Source organism: Neodiprion lecontei, chromosome 3 (assembly GCF_021901455.1).
Source record: "Neodiprion lecontei isolate iyNeoLeco1 chromosome 3, iyNeoLeco1.1, whole genome shotgun sequence".
In the NCBI taxonomy this organism is placed as follows: Eukaryota; Metazoa; Arthropoda; class Insecta; order Hymenoptera; family Diprionidae; genus Neodiprion; species Neodiprion lecontei.
The window spans coordinates 12,370,391-12,393,468 of NC_060262.1; the positions used below are offsets into that span (position 1 = coordinate 12,370,391).

At 34.5% G+C, this 23,078-nt stretch overlaps 1 protein-coding gene across 3 annotated transcripts; it reads left to right on the forward strand.

Annotated features, from left to right (window-relative positions):
* The first annotated feature begins 1,222 nt into the window (after positions 1-1,222).
* Positions 1,223-22,584, forward strand: LOC107222208 (small integral membrane protein 14). 3 transcript variants are annotated; one of them, XM_046735877.1, is made up of 6 exons: positions 1,223-1,341; positions 1,784-1,899; positions 13,324-13,378; positions 17,723-17,871; positions 21,543-21,547; positions 21,629-22,584. In XM_046735877.1, the coding sequence occupies exons 2-6, from the start codon at positions 1,825-1,827 to the stop codon at positions 21,750-21,752; spliced, it is 408 nt and encodes a 135-aa protein (XP_046591833.1). In that variant the 5' UTR covers positions 1,223-1,341; positions 1,784-1,824; the 3' UTR covers positions 21,753-22,584. The 3 variants fall into 3 exon arrangements, with proteins under 3 accessions (XP_046591833.1, XP_015516967.1, XP_046591834.1); XM_046735878.1 differs by lacking the exon at positions 1,223-1,341 and adding an exon at positions 1,524-1,702; XM_015661481.2 differs by lacking the exon at positions 21,543-21,547.
* Positions 22,585-23,078: the final 494 nt, after the last annotated feature.

The window sequence follows — 23,078 nt, forward strand, 5'->3', positions numbered from 1 at the left end:
AGTATAATGTTTAAAGGTGATGAGAGAAATTAACGACAACAGAGTCAGGGCGGTGTTACGCTCCGACGTACCGCCTTGGCGTACCTTTTTCAAAATTCCATGTCATTTCATTTCTTTAATATCTTCAATGCACAGATATTATTTCATCAAAATCTCATAGGCTCATAGGAGTAAGGCTCCGGTCAAGCATCTCTAGACGCCAGGTTCGATTCCTGGCTCCGTCGTTAATTTTTCAAAATCACCAATTTTTCGAATTTACATTCCTTCAACTATAATGTTTACAATTGATTGTACATAAAGAAATATTCAATTGTGTTTTTAAAGTATAACTTTATTTTATAAAAAATATTCACCTTTTTTAACCTGAACAAAAAATAAAAACGCGAAAAATCTTTATTCTAAACTAGACCTCAATTTTTTTTCAAATGGTATTGTTTTTAAATAGCTTTGCCTCCATGAAATTAACAAACTCAAAGACTTCTTGAAGTATTGAAAATATTACAGCTACAGTTATGATCTTTAGTAAAAAATGGGAGTAGTTATATAATTTTACTCTTCAGAATATTGGTTCTACGCGAAGAACCCAATGGTGGTCCATGCAAAAAGAATAGTGAGGAAAATGTAGAAGCAGTAAACGCTGCATGGGGATTCACGACACGTGGTCAAAGGGCTCCTTTTAAGAGTATGAGTGCAAAAAAATTTTTTTACTTGTATTAAAATTTATTAAAAGTATTAAACGGTGTTAAGATATAATAACAATGATGATATTTATATTTACAATGTTCACTATACGATGGATTTGCACTGCCTGTGACTGAGTGATTGTGCGCGCCTCGATTTAAACCTTCGTGCGCGCCACCGCGGCACGAATTTTAACTATTTTAAGGCGAGTTTCGATAAAATTCTAGTTACTTACTAAGGATTTGTCACAATACGTCACTTCCTGTCGGTATCCATAACGACGATTCGTTATCCCATTCTGTAACGTCGAAGTGTCGCTATTCGTAGTTACGGAATCGCACCGTCGTTATGAGATTGTCGTTACACGCGGCGAAATTCGTTATCGTTACGATAGCGTTCCGAATCGTTATTCTCATAACGACTTACAGAATCGCGCTACAGCCCAACAACCGTATCCCCCTTCGAGTAATATAAGTTTTATGGGAACTGGGCCTTAGGGAATTTTTAGCGCTGACAGCTAGTTTCAGAACGCACCCTAGGGCGTGCCGTGCATACCAGTAACCAGTACATCGCAATGAGTACACCATCTCTAGTGCCAGTATGTAATGAGCATAGAATATACATAACCGCACATAACACTCGATATTTCCACGTAGAAAGGTATTTGTTTACTAGTATTATTTGTACTTTGCATTAAAACGATAAACTTTTGTCGTTTTCACTTATATATTTTCCAATTTATAAATCATGAAAATAGTAATACATTGCATATGGTTATACGTTTGTATTTTGTTTTTTTTTTTACCCTGTTTGCTCTTTTTCGATCCGTTGCAGTGCCCTGCTGTCAATCTGACAGGATTTTATAGTGCCACATCAAGGTTCAGACTATGCGAAATTGCTACTTTTAGAAGTTGTTCGCATTATTCGAGTACAGTAGCTTCGATTTATCGTACTAAGTGGCGTTGTTTAGATGGCAGTCTCGTTTCATGAAATAATTTCACCAACAATATTGATGAAATATGTGTGTGGCTGAAATACACAATATTCTTCAAATTCCTCAGCACCATCAATGTTATGATTATAATTTGTTTTACCTGTCCAGCAAGAATCACATCTGCAACTGACAACTAAGCAGAGGATAAAATGAGTGACGAAGGATTTGACATGTGCGAGTACATGTGGGACCCAAATGTTGTCATGCGCCGTCTTCTTTCAATTGTAAGCATGTCATGGTGCTAGTCTACTAATTCTAGAATCATATGTTTCAAGTTCCATTTCATAATCACATATTTGTAAAAAAGCTCATGAATGTAATTTAAACTAGAGTTGTAGATAATGGGAAGCTGAGGCATTGTTTCTCGCTGCTTCCATCTCAATACTTATGCAATCAAAGGTGAACAGAATTTCAGCTACACCTGAAACGAATTCCTGAATTTCAAAGTAATAATTTAAAACACTACAGAGTAGCATTCTGAAAACAATGCATATGAAAGTAACATAGAAGAACGTTGCCATTCTTGTAATTAATTCCGTGATTAAAATTTAATTACATTCAACAGTCTATCAAATTGTGTTTCCATTTATTTTTAAAATGGTAACAGTGTTATACCATACTTATCATGGTGTATGAAACTCAGAATAGATGATTTTGAATATGCTTTATAGTATGTTTAGATGTGTAGCCACCCAGTTTCTCCACATTTATTTATTGAGCATCACTTACAAAAATGCCAATGTTCCTTATGTAATTTTCTAGAATTACTTTCATAGTTTTCTTATTTGCTTTGCTAAAAGTATATATTTTGTGGAATTGATACTTATTCTTCAGAGGAGGTAAAAAGTATACCCAGTATATAAATTTTTAAAGCAAACATACATCAAAGTTCGAGTTTACAGTATTCATTTACAATTAGTTGTATTAAACAGTGCAAACTATCATTGCAAATACATGTCCACTTACAAAAAATGAAGCTACACTTCCAAAAACCAACCGAGGGGGAATTCCTTAATCACATAAACTATTTTTTCCTATTGTTTCACCCTTTTGCTGCCTACAATCTTACAATTAAATAAGGTTGCGGATAATCCCCCCCCACCCCTCACCATCGGTCTCTATCATTTAATGAATAACCGATGTGTTACATTGTTTTCTAATTTTTTTTAATCTTGTATTTGCATAGGTTTAGAATTGAAATCATTTATTTCCTGGTGATGTTTAAAGTTGAAAAAATTAGCGTCAGGCAAGACTCCTAGAAATGGATGAAAAAATGTCAAAAAAATTGAGTTTTTTAGTGATGAGTGATGTATTTCACGTTACGATTACTAATCCATGCTACTACAGGGTTTTATGTAAAATAAACTCTACTGTGAAAATGCATGGACAGGAGATGTCTCAAAAATTTTTTTTGCGGGCTATCATCAAAACATCTTTTGGTCTTGCTTTTGTTATAACGGAAAATTTTTCTTTTTCAAGAATATTCAGTACTGTTAAACACAAATGGTAGCATGGAATTTTGGATTATCTACTCTCTATCAATAAACTCGATTTTTTAGCTATTATTCATCCAGGTTTGATGGAGTTTTTAGCACGAGAATATTTGGAACTCGTTAGAATAATTTTTCTGAAAATAACGAAGGAAAATTATTTAACAAAATACGTCTCATACGTTGTAATATCTCTTCCTCACCCCTCATTTGTAGCTTCACATATTTGGTGGACGCTTCGATTTGTAAGTGTATTTTTTATATCCAGTAAAAGATATGGCAAAAATTAACGAATGATTGGTTATCGGTCCTTCCGGGTTCGGGACTGTTCAGATCATGAGACAACAGCCTAGACACCAATGCAATATTTTTTCCGCAAATTCAAAACTGATTTTACCGTGTAAAATTACAAATGAAATACACAACAAAATTGTGTCAACAACAAAATTTGAACCATCCAGGGTGAAGAAATCTGAGACAAAAGTATAATAACGAAGTGTAGCATTCCGACAGTATATAACCGTAAACACTTGAGACTAGCTATCCCTGTTGAACTGTGGTGCTCTCAGGTGGTCAGCATTAATACGAATAATTTATACATAATGCTAATCATTGAGTGATAAAAACTTTGAAACATATTGTTGGCATCCATTTCTACGGCGTTCAAATCCTCGCTATTATTATTTCATCTTCATTCAGATATCACGATTCTAACACATCTTCAAGTGTCTCGTAAATTACTACACTAACTTATTCATGCGTTTGTCAGAAAGGATTTGTCACTTTCTTAAAAATTCAAATCGCATACAACGAGAGTAATTTTCCGAAAAATTTTGTATTCTCAAGCATTGACAATTTACATTCATGTGTAGTTTGAATGGCGCAATTGACACAAAAAAGGATCTAGTAGCACACAACGAAAGAAAAATCCTTGCGGACAGATATGTCTTAAATCAAATTCTACAAGGACGCTTTTGGAATTCAAAGTTTTCTGATTTAAGTTATGTATTTAGCGATCTTGGATTCGTTTATTCGATTTTACATTACGAGAATAACCGGGAAGACGAGAAGTAGAGATGAATGAATGTGGGTATGATTAAAATATGAGTTTGATGTTTATTGTGAGGTGATTTGTGTGAAAACTGGAGATTAAGTGTACAGTTGATAAGAAGTAACTTGGAATGAATAGAACAAAGCATAAGTATGTGCCGGAAACAGATTGCGAGATCAGAATTCTGGGAATGCAAGGAGATAGTTGAATGTGCACAGAATATGCAAGACTTTGTTTAGTCTAATGAAATGCAGAGGCATCCAAACAAAGAAGACGTAGGATAAGTTATGAGTACGAAGAGAGAATGAGCACGTCACAGTGACACGGGGGTACAGATGTAATTTTTAAAACAAACGTTCACCAAGAATCGAATGAAGAATCGAATTCTCGACAAAAGTGTTACGAGAATTTGTATTGTACGGTCAATAGTTTAGCTACTAATAAGACGTTTAAAAATGAAATCGATCAAAAAACATATGCCTTCAAACTGAGCTTTATAATTTTTGAACCGTTTGAGTAACGGATTTTGCTGAATTCGTAATTTTGTAGGATAATGAATTATTTGTAAAATGCGGCTGAGTGGTAATAATTTAAAATAAGCCGTAAAAATAGTCATTTTTGTGGTACTTTTCATCACTTTACAAACCAATAGAATTATTACAAGTACCATTAAGTATGATCAAAATCGTTTGTCATTGGCACTCCTTTTTTTCATGCAATGATTTCTTTTTTCTATAAAATTGTTCCGTATTCCATTATTTTATTACTATTAAAGGTTAAGTTGTGTAAATATTGGATTCTTTCATCGGAGGTCACTGCGGAAATATGTAGAAAATTGAAGTTTTTTTTTCGACAGAATCATTTATTCCAAAAATGCGGGCCATGGTAAGTTTTCAACGCCGTCACTTGAATTTAGAGTTGTGTTATTTTAGATTTTTTGATAGAGCCGTTTCCGAGATCATCGCTAGAGTTTTTGGGACAAACACAGATCGATGTTCTTCTAAAACCCTATTTTTGGAATACTAAAACATCTGAAATTATAGAGTTTCATTGTAATTACAAAAAGTTATTTGCAACCAAAGCCAATACTTTTCTGATATGACCATAACCCATGAAAAGTAAAAATAATTCGCATCGAAAACATTTGAAACGTATAAACAGCCACCAAATACCAAAATTACCTCATAATGAAAAACTTATCGACAATTGTTGCCGTCAAATCAGGAAAAATGGCAAGCACGACTTTCCCGCACGTATAAGTCATTTGTTTTTATGTCATTGGCATTTTTCTGATTTAACGGCAAAAATTATCGATAAATTTTTCATTATGAGGTAATTTTGGTACTTGGCGGCTGTTTTTACGTTTCAGATGTTTTTGATACGGATTTCACTACTTTTTGCAAGTATACAACAACAATAATACTATATTGTACGAACCAAGCATTTGTGATAAACACAATCCTTCTGTCAGTTAACATACGACACGCGGTGTTTACAGTTGATAATGTTGAGCACTACAATAACTCACTAGGAAATAAAATCAGATTGACGTACCACTTGCATTTATATGAATAGAAATGACATAGTTTGCTTGTAATTAATAAAAAGTTGGGAAACGGAATTGTGTTGGAGGTGGTGTAAGTAATTAAAGATATTTGGCAAAGTTTGAATTATTTGAAACTGAATGATATAATGTAGCCATCCGGATATGTACATTCGAGCTGATCGATTGCGAATTTTTTTTAGTACTATTTAACAATTCGAACAGTGTAGAAATCAATAGTGTTATAGTACAGATTTCAATTAGATTCATTATTAGTCCAGGTCAGATGGACGAGGTCTCTGTCCTATGAGTTTCGATGAAAAATATTTACTCGTTCGCGAAATATGATACCCTGATTTCGGGCAGAAGTTTCTCCGGGTAAATGATTCTCAGCTACTGCTCGTCGGCCTACGGGTAGTTAGTATTGGTGGCGATCCGCTGCCGCGAATCTTGATGACATCTTCCTCATATTATTCAAGTGGCTAAACTTCAAATTCAAAACACAACCTTTCAAAATTGGATCTAAGGGAAATTGTTCCGTGAGAATTTTTTTTGTTGTGTACCAGGTTTTCAGGTACGAGCAAAAAGAAATGTTGCTGCCAAAAAAACTACCATCATTCTCATGTCGACCACCCTTTTAAGTTCGGAATTGATTGACAGACCCACATTAGGTTAATGAAAAGATGAGCACCAAGATTTAAGCATATTTTTATGAAAAGTAAGTTATCTGTAACAAAAATTTGCAATAACGATAAACTAAATGAGGGACTAAGAATACAAGTGGTGTCTGTCAGTTTGACCTCATTTTTTAGAACAACCGAATGTACATCCGAGATTCATTAGGGTCCAAAATCTTTACGCTTGTTACGTCCGTGGATGTCATTTATTCCCGAGCGGGAAGGAATAAACCGGTTCGGCTTCGCTTTTACGTCCGGGGAGAACCAGAAGTTGGGATAAGGGTTGAACAAGCGTTTTGATGTTTGAGATATCAGCTATATATTTGTTTGAAGAATTTGTGGAATGGTTTAAACGGGGTGCGTAGTTCACAATATCGATAGAAAAAGTTATACGTGAGGTTTTTGAGTGTTGAAATAGACTTGATCGTGTCGAACGTTGGAATCGGAATGATACGGAGGTAAAGAGCAGGAGTAGAAGAAGGTGCACAAATTCAGAATCGTGGGGAATAAAATTAGCAGAGTTGGCAACAAGCGAGTGGCGTGAGAAAGAATGGAAATAGGAGGACTGAGATGATAAGGTTACTTGTAAGGATCGTGGGAGAGTGACGAGATGAGGGAGACGTGGCGATACGCCGGACGTAACACTAATTATAATTCTAATTTTCTATAATTATTGAAATTGAATCCTCCAAAAAATATTTTTAATAAACTTAAAAACATTTGCAAAAAAAAAAAATTATAATAATATACAAATCAAAATCAAACTTTACCTCAAAGTTCTTCATTCAAAATTTAGGTCCAAATTTCTTTGTCCTAAACAATTAGGTAAGAGTGACCACCATTTGGATTTTCAATCCCTCAAATGTTTGATTTTTCATAAAAGTAAACGAGATAATCCAACGAAGATCAACAAAAAAATTAACTTTATTTTACCGAATGGTTCCTGAGATATTTTAAGTGAACATGACACATTTGCTACAACGTATGAATAACATGAAGTAATACAAAAATCATGCATATTACCCATAAATTGATAATAATTTAATATTTCACTTCTTCAGTAATACATCAAAGACATTTTACAATCTCCAACTTTTTCAAACCTTATTCACGGAACATTTTTTAATGTCATTAATTTTTTATTGGAATGGTACGACCGAAACGTCATAAAGCCAGGTCAGCTTCTCCTTGAAGATAATGTTTAGTAGTTCTCTCAATCTGGGAATAATTTTTCGTCTCAAACTACTTTGCTGTCAACTGCAAAACAAGCTGAACGGCCTCACTTAAATTACGTAACGCATTCAGGATCACTTTTTTACCCCTACCCACCAATGAAAAAAGCAATACCGACCATTGTAAAAGGCACTAATCGCGTATTTTTGATCATCCCTTTCATATCGCGTTAGAATTTCTTTTGTAAACAAAATGGCGGCTCCAATATGGTGCCTCAAAGTTATGATTTTTCATTTTCTTGCTCAAATCTTGGTTATTTCACTGTGAATAATGATAGAAGATATGATATTTTTGTATTTGTCGTTTTTTTGGTTCTTTTTGTTGTATTTTTTGTTTCTTTTGTTGATTCACATTTGTTAATGTCGCGTTCTTTAGCCGTCAATAAATATTTTGCCGCCATTTTGTTTATCAAAAAAATTCCAAAGCGATATGAAAGGGATGATCAAAAATACGCGAATAGTGCCTTTTAGAATGGTCGGTATTGCTTTTTTCATTGTCAAAGTATACGATTTTTGCGAAAAAACATGGAAAAAATCGGCTCTTTTTTCGAAAAAATGGTTACAACTTTTTTCCAAAAAATCGTAGGTTGATTTTGACCATGTCATTCGAAAGAAGAGATCAAAAGCTATCGACTTGTTTTTTTTTTTTTTTTCAAGCGACGTTTTGATCAAAAGTTACATCGCCGAAACTCGTGTACAAATTTTGGACATTTGGGACGAAATGGGTTAAGTCGTAATACAATTGTGATCGGTTATTGCTTTTTTTACAATTACAAACTACTATTGTAAATTATAATTCATTCCTTTTCACTTACAAAATACAATTGTTATTTTTAACTTGTCATAAATTAATTACAAATTTGCCCAACGTTGGTTGTGACAGGTGGGGGAAGATGTAATAGAAAATGTGGAAAGGGGAACAGAGAAATGATACATAATAATAATAACGATAGCAGAAGTATGAAGATAATCAGAGTAATGGAATAGTGGAGGTGGGATGCAATGATAGATGTGATGAAAATAAGGAGAATAATTTCCATGGCGATTGCGATGACGCTCAATTCGTAGGTTACGCTTCGATGGTGATTGGCGGAGAAGGTAGCGTCCGTGAAGGGGAGGGGGCAAGGAAAGAGAAGAATATTTTTACGTATTTAGTTGCCACAAACGGCAATGACGTTCTTGTCTATGCGTGTCGCAACACAATGGCTATTGCTCAACAATTGCAACTACATTTAGAAGTCTAAATATATTTTACTATTATACATATTTTATTGCATAAATATATTTCTACATATTTTACTACAGCTTGATGCTGAATATAACTGAGGTAAAAAAAATTTCAGGAGTTTTATGAACCAAAAATCCATACTTTCATTCCTTTTATCACATACATAGTAGTATCTTCAGAATAGATTATCAAACTATTATATTGGTAAACATCACTTCAAGACTACGCAGTAAGAAATATTTGAATCATAAACGAAAGCTTAGATATCGATACTTCCTTTAAGGAAGGGGGGGGGGGGGGGGGGTTAATTCGGTCAAAAAATGGCACATTTTTATGAATTTTTATTGAAGAAAGAATTAATATAAATAATGTTATCCCAGTGGGGTATTGTCAAGTCACATTTGGAGTATACTCTGTGAAATTTTCGTGAAAAAATATAAAGATTTGAGCCAGTGGCAGCAACTCTTGTCTGGCGCCTCGGAAAAAAAGCCTTTTGCGGTGGACATCAGAACTCAAGACTGGATCATGTAAAACACAAAAACCAAAGCGATTCTTTTAGTTTATAAGTTTATCTAGGTAACCCTGTCGAGAAAATTTTTTTTTTTTTTCATTTTTGGATTTATGGTGGCATTCTAAAGTCAAAAACCCGATTTTTGACCAAAATAACCAACATTTGAGCCCCCATAAAAAATACTTGAAATTAAAAATAAAAAAAGAAAAACTCGACAGGGTTACCTCGCTAAATATGTGTAGAAAAATTGTGTAAAAAATCAAATCGATCGGTTCAGTAGATTTTGAGTGTCAGTGTCCACTGACTTTTAAACAGCAAGTTGTGGGACAATCGATTTATCCTGCCGCGCAAGTGCTGAAAATTCCATTTGAGGCACTCATACTAAAAATGCTGTACTACCGTCAGATTTTCTCGGATCGACTTGAAATTTTCACAGAACATTCCTGAAATATGGTACTATCACGTAAAAAATTTTCAAAAAATTTTCAAAAAAATTAAATACCCCCCCCCCCCCCCCCCTCCCCTTAAATCAGTTCAAAATGGTTAAAAGTCTGTTACATTCATCGGATTTAGCTTCACTTTACGATACCTCATGTTAATCAGAAGACTATTCGCTACAAAGTCTCTGGATAAATTTTCTTTTTTGTCACTACGCGCCATCGTTAAATATTCTATTTGATAACATTGCATGGATATTGATTAGGGATGACAAATAGCAATATTGAATTGACTAGTGGAAAAAACCTCGTAGCAGGAACTCTAGATGATAGTCTTCTGAATAAAATAAGCCATCGTTCAGTGGAATCGAACAGATCTACGCGATTTCTCATAGTTTCGGAACCATTCAAAATAAAATATCAGTATTATCTATATCTAAGCTTTTGGTTATGATTTCTTAACATAGCTTACAAATACATTAATTTTACTATCCTTCGATTCGCAATTACTTGATAGTAAAATTAATAAATACCATCTACATTTGACTTACCAATCTTTTTCATTCGAATTCATTATTAAAAATCCCGACTTATGGTCGGTATAATATAGTGATATTCTTACTTCTGTCAATTCTTTTGTTGCTTTCACATTGCACTAACGATCTATACATTTTTTCGTCTGCCAATGCTATCCTCATCACAGGGAACGATCTGAATCGTTGGAATTACAAAGTCATTGTAGAACCAGTGAGTATCAATTATTTTAAACCATCAGATATTCTGGTAACATCGAAGAATCACATTTTTCTATGAAAGGCGGAGATTATTTACTGTCAGTAACCGTGATAGCCGGTGATGAGCGTTATGAGTGTTAGCTATTTCTTGTTTGGCTAAAATAAGGTTTTTCCCTTTTATCACCAGTTATGCACAGTTACTTGATAGGTATTTGGGGTAAAATTTGAAAGGAAGCACTGTTTTATATGTTACATGAAATGAATGAAACAAAAACAGACAATTACTCGTACAGTTTGATTCAAACTTCAGTTTCATCATATCTCCAAGATATTTAAGAATCATATCAAAATTAACATGTTCTGTTAGTTGAATACTTACAAATAATCTATATTATAGTCCGCGTGGGTTATATCAAACTACACGGGAGATGTAGGGGCAATGATTGTGATATATGCAAGAGGTGGGCCACTCGGAAAAAAGTGACACAGTGATTGCAAGATTACAGAGACTACGTAAAATTTTGTATGGTTGCAAAAGATGTCCCCTGTAAAATATGAAAATTTGATCACACATGACTACGGGAAAATTTCACAACTATCCCGATTACAAAAAAAAAAAATCAATCATTTTTAATCATCTGTAACCATCAGTGATTTTGTATTTTGACAAGTTAAATAACGCATACCAAAGTATATTGCATACACGTTTTGCGTACGCATGACGCAGAATACCTACATGCCATCTGACGAGCAACCAATAAAACTATCTTACTGGAGCGGTTTTAATATTTAATATTATTAAGGTTTTGAAGATTTCATGATTACTCTTATCAAAATGACTACGATATGATTACAAATGATTATAATTGAAAAAACGACTGTTAGAGTGCACATGTGTTTATGATTACAAAGTGATTACAGTGATTGCAAAATGACTGCAATAAGAGGTGACACAAGGACACACAATGACTGCTTTAGTGGGTAACTCCTTCGATATACTACGGATCCCCCACTCTAAGGCAGGCAGTCACCGAAGCCCCATGTAGCTATTTTGGTAGTGGGGATAGTGAAACACCTAGCGCGCGCGAGAAAGAAAACATCAGTTGGCTAGTAATGGGGGAAGCACTCGTGAGAAGAGTTACGGAGTGTGATAGAACTTGTGGCGATATAACCCGCACGTACTGTACAAATTTAATACATCTTAGAAGGCATAATTCAACTGTCTTAGCATTGCATCGTACTATGTCTGCTATATATAATTTAAATGGCTGAAGAGAAAAATTAGCTGTCGCAGAATCAATTTCCGCATGTTTACTTATAGTTTGAAATAACAGAAGTACCCGGAAAAAAATTTCCCTATTTTAATTTCGAATACAGGTCATGAGAGAAATTAATGACATTGTAGTCAGAATGGTTAGGTGGCTATTGGAGTAAGGCTCTGGCAAAGCATCCCTAGATACCGGGTTCGATTTCTGGCTCCGTCGTTAATTTTTCAAGTCACCTGAAATATTTGAATTTGCAATTTCTATTTTAATTTCATAAAATTATGTAAATTAATATAACATTTGACATGGTTATATGTACATACACTTGGGGACAATGAATCTGAGACGGCTAATCTTTTACACCAGACAGTTATGTTGGCAACACAGAGAAACCTACAGCGCTATAGTGGGCCGAGCGCAAAACAAACTCAATCTCAATAAACATAATATAACCCATGGCCGTCGAATCTAACCTTACAATACCGCGGGGATAATGACTTGTTGCCGTGTAAATCCAATTAGGAGGTTAAGTTCGACGGTCATGGGTTATGTTATGTTTATTGAGATTGAGTTTGTTTCGCACTCAGCCGACTATGTCGCTGTAGGTTTCTCCGTGTTGCCAACATAACTGTCTGGTGTAAAAAATTAGTCGTCTCAGATTCATTGTCCCCAAGCGTATCTGATACTTTGGCCGTGTCCGAAAATTGACTGACAGTACTGTCAGTAATATTTTATCTCTTTTGCGCTGCCGAGTTCATGGACAGCTCTGTCTCTGTCCTAGGGAATTTTTAGTACTGACAGTCAATTTACGAACACGGCCTTTGAGAGCATCGATAATTATTTTAAATTCTGTATAATCATCTAAAATGATATAGTAGATTAGATATAATAAAACTATATATACTTATGTATATATAATTGTCATATATAATTATAACTATATAAAAAAATTTCCAGGTATGGTCAGTACTCTGTAATTAATTTGTGGTCATTTTAATTCCGAAGTTTGAAATTTCAGCTTTCCGCTAAAAAAATTTACGCGGAAAACAAAACAAAAATCAAGTCGCGTGAATGCGCATTTAACTTCAACGTCTAAAACAAATTTACATACTCTGGATAAAAATTATTTTTAGTTGTCATTTTCAATAGTCAAAGTAACTGTGTAATTATTTATTTGGTAAGAGAAGTATTCCACTCGAGTTGAGTAATTATTCTCTTATTGGTAAGAGTAGGCAAATACGAGTTCACTTGATCCGAATACAATTGTTTCTACTGCATCGTATCAATCATCTGTGGTCAACTGTACTCTACGTACAAATTTCTGGGTATTATTGTGAAGTTCACACTTGTGATTTTCGACACTCGTGTGTGTTGTCTCGTGTTTGAAAATAGTTTGAAGAATTATACGCATGTTTATGATGCCTTCTGTACGAACATTGAACGAATATAAAATAATATTTTGATGTGATTGGAATTTTAGTTACGGCAAAGACAGGCGTACTGCACTGACAACGAGTGTCTTAATGACGGTGCACGTATGTATTATTATTTGTTAAATAAATATCATCTTCTCTAAAGCTTGAATTAAAACATGAATAATAAACAATACAAATATTCACGGAATGATGAACATTCGTAAACTGTGGCACACATTATGTATGTATTACTTGAATATTTAGTATGCAATGGGATACGGCATATCGGGAAACTCCATTTGATGACCCTCCATAAAATAATTGTACTTCACAAAATTCTTCATCATCACTTTCACTTTTTATCAACTCATACGTAATGAAACGAATATCTATCTAAGAGAGCTATTAAGGTGTTTTTCTATCATAATGCGCAATCAATGATTTCGTCTGAAAGCACCTGAAGCACTGAACCGAGAGAGTATAAAAACTTTTAGCGGCTGTAATTATTGTTACCTTGTCCATAATCATTTCAAAGTGCAAAAGAAGTAGTATGAGATGCAAATTGACTACAATAAAACAAGAGTACCGAATAAAAGTATCGATGAAAATGCAGTAGGCTGAATCCATTTTAAATTGTGCAGACCAGTGGAGGTCATATTCCATAATTGCTCGTAACTGAAGGACGTTCTTCGTCGCCTAAATAGGCGGACACGTATATTTCATTATTACACAAATAAATTTTTCGCGCCTGATAATGATTGTTTAAGATTATAACGTAAATATGGTTTTTTCTAATGGTTAACGTATAGTTTCTAAAAAATAACCGCCAATTTCGCGATTTCGGAGCTTTGTTTAAAATCCTTATTTTGGAGCACAAAATGCTAGGGAAGTGAATTCGAATACGGTTTTGGTGAATTGCAAAGTAAACGACGGAGCCAGGAATCGAACCTGGTATCTAGAGATGCTTTGCCGGAGACTTACTCCACTAGACCACCTAGCCGTCCTGATTACAATGTCATTAATTTCTCTCATCACCTGTATTCGAATTTATTTCGGTTTCGTGTGCCGTGTATTTGCATAAGTTGCAGATTTCATCGCTGAGGCACATTGGAGATCTATATATCCAGATATATGGCATGTTTAAGTGTGTATAATACACGACTTATTTTAGCCTAATTAGAACGGGCCCGGCCGTTCGTAATATTATACCAAGAAGTCATATTAATTATTAGCGAGAAAAAATGTTAGAGAAGTGAATTCGAACATGTTTGTAGTCAGGACGGCTAGGTGGTCTAGTGGAGTAAGGCTCCGGTGAAGCATCTCTAGATACCAGGTTCGATTCCTGGCTCCGTCGTTAATTCTTTAATTCACCAAAAACATGTTCGAATTCACTTCTCTAGCATTTTTTCTCAACAATAATTAATAAGACTTCTTCATATAATATTATGAACGGCCGGGTCCGTTATAATTAGGCTAAAATAAGTCGTGTATTATACACACTTAAACATGCCATATATACAGATACTAGGGTGGTCCTTATTCAGGGTGTCGACGAATTTTTGCCAGACCATCCCCCAAATCAACTTCAAATAATTCGAAAACAATCGTCTAATATTTTCAGATTTTTACATCGACTCTAAGATAGTCCGCATTGTGATCGAAGTTTCTTATGGAAATTAACATTGGTAAATTTTTTTTCTTTGTATATATTTTATTGCAAGAGTAATAATGTTCCAAATAATCCGTAACCGCGAGGTTTTGGTGAGAATTAGTGCTACTATCTGGGAAAAAATACACATTATCGTACCGGGCAATCTAGACGAATTGCACAACCTCGAAACCTGACTTTTTTTTTATTTAGGGGAAGTGCAATTTGTCTAGATTGCCTCGTACGATGATGTGTATTTTTTTTTCATATAGCATCACTAATGCCGACTAAAACCTCGCAGTTACAGATTTTTTGGAAAATTATTACTTTCACGATAAAATATATAATGCGAAAAAATGTTTTTCTCATGTCATTTCCATAAGGGGTCATCCATAAATTACGTGACACGAATTTTACAACTTTTAAACCCCTCCCCCCGTCCTTGTCACAGGTTGTCACATTTTCAGAACCCCCTCCCCCCTGATGTGACGTCACAAATTTTTCAAACTTATGCATGTATTTAAAAATAATCAAAAGAAAACAGTTATTTTCATTTTTTTCTTATTTTTATTAAATATTCTTTATATATAAATTTCGTGTTTTAGTATTTCAAATTTTAACATGTAACGTCACACAGCTTTTGACCCCCTCTGCCCCTTGTCACACTATGTCACATTACGGTGATACCCCCCCCCCCATTAACTTGTGACGTAAATTTATGGATGGCCCCTAAGAAACTTCGATCACAATGCAGGCTATCTCAGACTTGCTGTAAGAATCTGAAAAAATTTGGCGACTCTTTTTAAATGATTCAAAATTGATTTCAGTGATGGGGCGGTAAAAATTCGGCAACACCCTAAACAAGGACCACCCTAATAGATACATATAGTCTCCAATGTGCCTCAGCGACGACCTCTATTACGTTTTGGAGTACGTAGAATCTCACACTTGCTCGAAATGTCCTATTTTTGTTGGGTGATTTCCTTGCTTTTTATTTTATTTTTTTGCCGCAGATTCGATTTTTTTGCTTCATCCCTTAATCGAAAATTTCTGGCGTTGCCACCTTTATGTTAGGCTGGCCAAGCCATACGTAAAAACACATACAGGGTAAGTGGAAAAAGAAGTCAAATAGAGGCATATTTTTTTGCTATTTATTTGTTCGCAACATGCACCACATTTAATTTTTTTACTCACCCCCATACCAACAAACCATCCCCTAGATCTTGACTTCAGACAAAACACGCCGCTTTCGGCGAAAAACAGAGTGCACCATTATTTTTTGCTATTTATTTACTCGCGATGTAAGATGTTTTCAGATTCTTGGCCCCACCCCCCATCCGAAGTAACCACGCTCTGGATTCTGACTTGAAAGGGAACAGATCAAGAGCGGTAGAATAACAGAAAATGGAGTGAATTATTATTTATTTTTTTCTGTCATTCCCTTGTTCACGATATGAGCCACCATTAAATTCTTTCTCGATCAAATCTGAAATGAGTTCAACGATTTTCTTCCTACCCCAGACTTAGAATATGGTTCACGAGTATTATTGATCAAATATGTAAAATAATAATTATAGAAATAATAATTAATAACAGGATGATAGATCACTACCGTGAGGATACCTCAAAGAGCACTTCGTAGTACTAAAGATGGAAATTCAATATTATAGTGGCTATCACAGAATTTATTCAAATGATTTGTGACCAGTACATGTGCACATAATAACTATAGTCAAACGAACAACAATATGGTATGACCGTTAGTTTATTTGTATAATTATTATGTAACATATTTGATCAATAATACTCGAAACCATATTCTGAGTCTGGGGTAGGAAGAAAATTGGTGAATTCATTTCAGATTTGAATCGACAAAGAATTTGATGATGGCTCATATCGTGAACAAGGAAATGGCAGAAAAAAAATAAATAATAATTCACCCCATTTTCTGTTATTCTACCGCTCTTGATCTGTTCCATTTGAAGTCAGAATCCAGCGCGTGGTTACTTCGGATGAGGGGTGGGGCCAAGAATCTGAAAACATCATACATCGCGAGCAAATAAATAGCAAAAAATAATGGTGCACTCTGTTTTCGCCGAAAGCGGCGTGTTTTGTCTGAAGTCAGGATCTAGGGGATGGTTTGTTGGTATGGGGGTAAGTAAAAAAATTAAAAGTGGTGCATGTTGCGAGCAAATAAATAGCAAAAAATATGCTTCTATTCGACATTTTTTCCAATTACCCCGTAGGTGTTTTTACGTATGGCTTGGCCAGCCTAACATAAAGTTGGCACCGCCAAAAATTTACGATTAAAGGATGAAGCAAAAAAATCGAAACTGCGGCAAAAAAAAAAAAAAAACAGTAATTAAATCACCCAACAAAAATAGGACATTTTGAGCAAGTGGTTGTGCCAGCTTAATGGACGTCATTTACAAGCAATTGTGGAATATGACCCCCGCTGACCTGCATGATTTGAGATGGATTCAGCCAGTAATTTCTGCTATGAGCCTGGCCCTTTCATTTCTTAGAAAAACTTGACATGTCAAAATTTACGGAATTTCAGGATTTTTTAAACTTACAATTAGACATTTTGGCAACTATGAATGTAGCAGTTCAACTCCATAACTTGAAAAATGTGTAATTTTATGATAAAAATAAATTGGTGTGAAAATTTGCAAATACCAACTTGTGTACCCATTATCATTGTATACTGATATTATGTAAACCAAGAGCAGCTCACGAATGTTCCTTTTGCTATCTACCTTAGTACGTCGACTGCAAATGTATATGTATACTCATGTAAAATTATTACTTTTTAGTTCCCGGACCCGGTACCCCTCCGGCTTATTCGGATTTTTTTTTAATGATCATAGCCTTTGCGTTCATAGCACTTATGCTCGCATTTAGGCCAAGGTCACTTCGGGGAGGACACGGAAGTAATGACACGAAGAGGCGTGATCACGATGCTGTGAGTTCCTATCATGTAATCTATTCATAAACCATAGCACATGTCAAGGTCACCGGTGCTTTAATATACCAGCCGTGTATGTTACGTAAAATTCCGCACAGTGTCTACTGACGTCAGGGCAAAAACGGTATTGATAGCTATAGTCACTCGTAGAATTTCCGTATGCAAGCATTTATCTATGTTTGATGGTGGAAAATGAAGGATGATTAGTATATAGACAAAACAGGAGTATTCTATTTCAATCAACACCAAATAAATAGAAAACAGTGTTTGAGTTGTAGAAATATGCCAAATGCGTCAGGAATCAACATGTTTGCATTTTGTTTTAACACTCCATCTTAGCGTGGGGGTCAAAACTTGGAATGGTCAATATTTCGAATGGCTGATATATCGACATTTTAAACATGCGAAAATAAAATAACGAAAGATAAATTATTCGAAATCTGGATTTTTGAAAGTGTCACGGATTAGTAGTCATTCTAATCTTGGACCCATGTGTAGGGTCAGGCTTTAAAATATTTTACAAAGTCGTGTAGATATTTATTTTATGGGCTACTCCACGTCAACTCGAATGGGTCCTGACCTTCGGTTTCTCTGATTTACCCACTGTACGAAACTGGTGTGAATCATAGATGTTTTCAGTCTTCGTCTTGGTGCTACCGAATTTTGATTTTTTAGCATCCAAATTTTTCAAAAGATTGTATTCCAAAATTGAAGGATTGTGCAGCAACTGTGTAGAACAAAAGTGATTACTTTTTATCTGACATATTTGAATAAATCTATACATTTTTTTGGGTTTTGGAATAGATAGATGTAACAAAATAAATAGAAAATAACGTTTTTCACAAGAAATGAAATCCTTTCATTATTCTCATATTTTTACATGAAATTCTGTGACTGAGGCCGGAACTTTTTATACTTTGTCCAAGACGGGATGAGCCTTTGTTTAGAAGTTACAGGATTTTAAGAAAGCATGAAGTCTTTCAAATTTTGGATAAAATGAATTCTGTAATGAATTTTAGTTTATTTTTCGAAAATCTACGGTTTATAATCTATTGTAATTTGTTTATTTATGAAATTGAATGATACATTATTAAATTTTTTAAATTAAATTATAATCTATGTTAATTAATTTATAAATTACTAAATTTACTCGATCTCACAGTGTTGGGAAGTATCCAGAATCTAGATACAAGTAACCAAGATACATCTCAACACGTTTTCCGATGACAAGATATAAAAAAAAACTTTGATTATTTATACGTCGATAAGATGTGCCAATTCTCTCGAATTCAAAAATACGAACATTTGTAAATGTTCACAGGATAACCTATTACGTAGGTGAGAGTCAATATAACAAGTCCGGCGAGTGAAAATAAACATTTCGACGAAACTGTACTAGCAGTAATACACAATTTGTGGAGCTTTGATCGGCTATGTTGGTTCCAAAATCTGATAGATTTATTGTGGCGCTCAATTGCATCTTGACCGAGATAATATCATAATTCATCGGGCATACTATCACGAGCTTGCGCTCCAGCTCTTTCAACTTTATTAACACGAACCAAATTGTAGCAGTTGGAGAATCTTTAACCAATTAAGAGCCGAGGCGTCATAGCGGCGGCATTCAGTGTATTTCAAAATAAAAATTCATCTCGAAGAAAAAAAATGATGGTTTGTTCTATGACGCCATTTGAGAAAATGATAAAAAAATTCGTCAACTTCGAGGGTTCAAAAGTGTATGAGCCCTTGAAGCGCGGGAAAAATAACTTTTTATGGTTATAATCGGATTCCTTGATCTCAAAAATACTTAAAATCCATGCTTTTAAAAGTAAATATTCACCCGAGACACCAAAAAGATTGAATTATTTCATGACGTCATTTCGCGATTTTTAGCACTAATGTCATGGGCGCGTTTGACGCCGCTAACGATAAGACGCCGCTAAGACGCCTTAGCACTTAAGTGGTTAACTTTGCTATTATTCTGAGGTAAAAATTGTTCAGCAGTATTGAGTATTTTCGTTATTTTAGCGACAGCATTAGAGCAAATGTAAAATAGTCCGCTCCCGTAATAGTGCCGCTTCCCCTTATTCTCGCTCGAACGTAACCCCCACCACGGGCTCACTTCGGGTTTCATATTTGTCTCTCTCAATAGTGCCAAACGCTGGCTCAATGAAATAGCGTATAATTCTCTGCTTTCAATTCAAATTATAGTCATTATTTTTTTAATAATGTTATTTCGTCACAAAATTCATAATATAGTAATAAGATCATTAAAAAAAATTTCATAAATTTCAATTATAATCATTAAAATAATAATTGATTTTATTGAAAGAAATAGAGATTATATACATTTGATAATTTTACTATATCAATGAGTATATTTTTAACACATTTTGTGGAATAAATGGGAATACGTCTGAAAAGTTTTCTTAAAATAACGAAATTTAGAAAAAGAAATTGAATTTCGAAAATCGAAATAATCCATTTTTATATGATAAGGAAAACGAATATAAATATACACGAGTAGTCACAGTTTACCCGGTGCGGCGGCACTATTACGAGAGCGCGACGAGAATTCCGACGGCGTGAACGCGCGTCAGTGGTGGGGTTACCTGAGTTCCAAGAAAAATACTCCCCTACTCCCCCATCGCCGGCACTATTATGAGAGCGGACTGTATTTACGAAATGAATGTTCCAAAATCGTGGATCCAATATAGTTGCCACGGCTGATAGGGTTATCTGTTCTATATTTTCAAATCTCTTTGTAAATTCTTCTAGAAAAAGATTCTTCTAACGAAGCCCTGATACCATGTTTGTATAGATATGTCTACATTTTCTATCTGTATCTGTTCCAACGCGTGTAAACGCAATTTATTAACTTCAACATAAAAACAGCTCCTAATTGATCAGTAGCAACCACAGATTTTTTGAAAAATATCACAATACCGTAGACTTTATGACGCACTGAGTTGGTGATTCGATTTTTTTGAATAATTTTAAAAGGTATTAAATTCAAGAGATGTGCAAAGCACGGCAATTGTTTCTCTGCACCAAATTAATCTACCACTGCTTTTTTAACATTTGTAGCACCATCAGAAACAACGACGCAACACTGCTCATATCTATTTTCCAATTGTTAACCACTCACAATAACCACCTTTAAATGTTCTCTCAGGAATTCCGTTCCTCTTATTCAGTGACGTCAATTGCAACATTTTTGTGAATATTTTCTACTAAAAAATGTGCAGTTACACCCAGATAACTTTTGGTGTTTATAGGGTCTGTCCAAATATCCATCGTCAAGCATACATGTGAAACTTTTGAGAGTTTTTTTTTCATCATATTCGATAAGATGTTGTGCTTTTCTTCCATGTGACATAACTAACTTAAATTTATTCGATATTGGCTGCTACAGTATCGATACATCGATATATTGGCAAGGCAAATATCGAAATAAATATCGATATATATCTGTCATCTCATCACAGACTGTATCCTCTAAGATTCACGTAATTAAATTTATGATCATATTCGCATCTTTTGTATTCAGATGTCACCTTCCTGTAGCTGTGTGCTTGTTCATGTTCCATTCCTCGTCCTTCGTTAGTTTGCTACACAATTCTTAACAGAAACACTTCAGTACATTTTTATCTGACGCAAAAATAAAGAAATGGCATGAATTCTATGAATTTACTATTAAAATTTCGTAGAATCTGTACCATTTCTTTATTTTTTACCTCGGAATTTTTTTCAGGGTCCTCGTGGAAATCCACCAATGCCGCCACCAACAGCTGATTGAAAGTAAACAGATAAAATTAAATACTGCTGAAGACGTCTTTATATACCTAAATCCTGCTGCGCTTGAAAGTTTTAAATAAAATAAATCTATAGAACGATAACTCGTTTGTTTCACATTATATTGATATATTGATAGATACAATTTTATGATAAAAAAAAACCAAGGACTAACTTGACATTAGCTACATAAGTGTGATGCATTAGTATGTTTTTAAAGAAAATAATAACATGAAATCATGGGTCATGTTGGTCCCTATAACTCATTTTGCTGGTCAAGATGATTGTATTAACGATCAACCAAAACAGAATGCATAATATTGACATAAAAGCATTTAGACGGGAATTTTGCACTTTTGTAGTTCAGTTTTGAATCGCTATATTTTCGGTTGTATTCATCGTAGAATTATGCATACAAAAAAACTAGTTCGTGAAGAGCATGATGGGGCTTGCGCAACGAGCTAACTGTCAATCTAAGTTTATACGTTACGTTAATGCTCTTCTCCTTGCTTTATTCAATGATTCAACATACCAGTTAGACTATATAATTCTGACCTATCATTTTATCAATATTATTATTTACTTATCTTATATATCACTTAATAAACTTAGTACTTTGGTTCAATTATATTTAAGGGCTATTCAATCGAAGGTAATGCTTTAGTTTATGAACTTGCCTGGCAAAGTGAGAAAGCAAAGAATGAGTTAGTGGTATGTGAAGCAGAATGCAGTTGCGTAAAAAGTTATAGAGCACGGAGTTATGTGAAGGCTAGTGTAATACGTATGGCATAATTAACGCCATCATCATTGTTCAAATGATTGATTGTAATAACCTCTGGGCTCAGAAATCTGTGTTGAATAATTACAAATGTGTATTATGTTGTTACCTTATAAATTGTTTAATCCTCGCGCAAACAGCTTGAAAGAATTATTTTGTTATGTAGTCCCGGCCAACGGGGTAACCACTTTTGAAGTTTGGTGTACACCTGACTTCAGGACGTTAAAAAATTTCATGTGCCATGTGAATTTTAGATGACTTTTCGTACTTTCAAGTAACTTTACAGAACTTCTTTACGATAACACGTGACTTCAGGAGTGGTTACCTTCTCGGCCCAGGCAAAATAAATCAAGAAAACCGAGAAATTCGTTATTCAAAGCCTTCACTCACAGGCTTTAGAAGACTAAAACTTCCACCTGGTGAAGTGAGTGATACAGTTATCAATGCTTTAATAATAGGTATAGAGAAAAAAGGCCAGCTTCAAGAAATGAATATAACAAAAAAAAAAGAGATTCAAGGAATATCATGCACAATTACTGAATGGTAATTTCCTTCAAAAGCGACCATAATTTTTTACATTTTTTTTTCTCAGTCAGGTTATCTTTGTCCTGCTCCATGTTATCTACGAGTG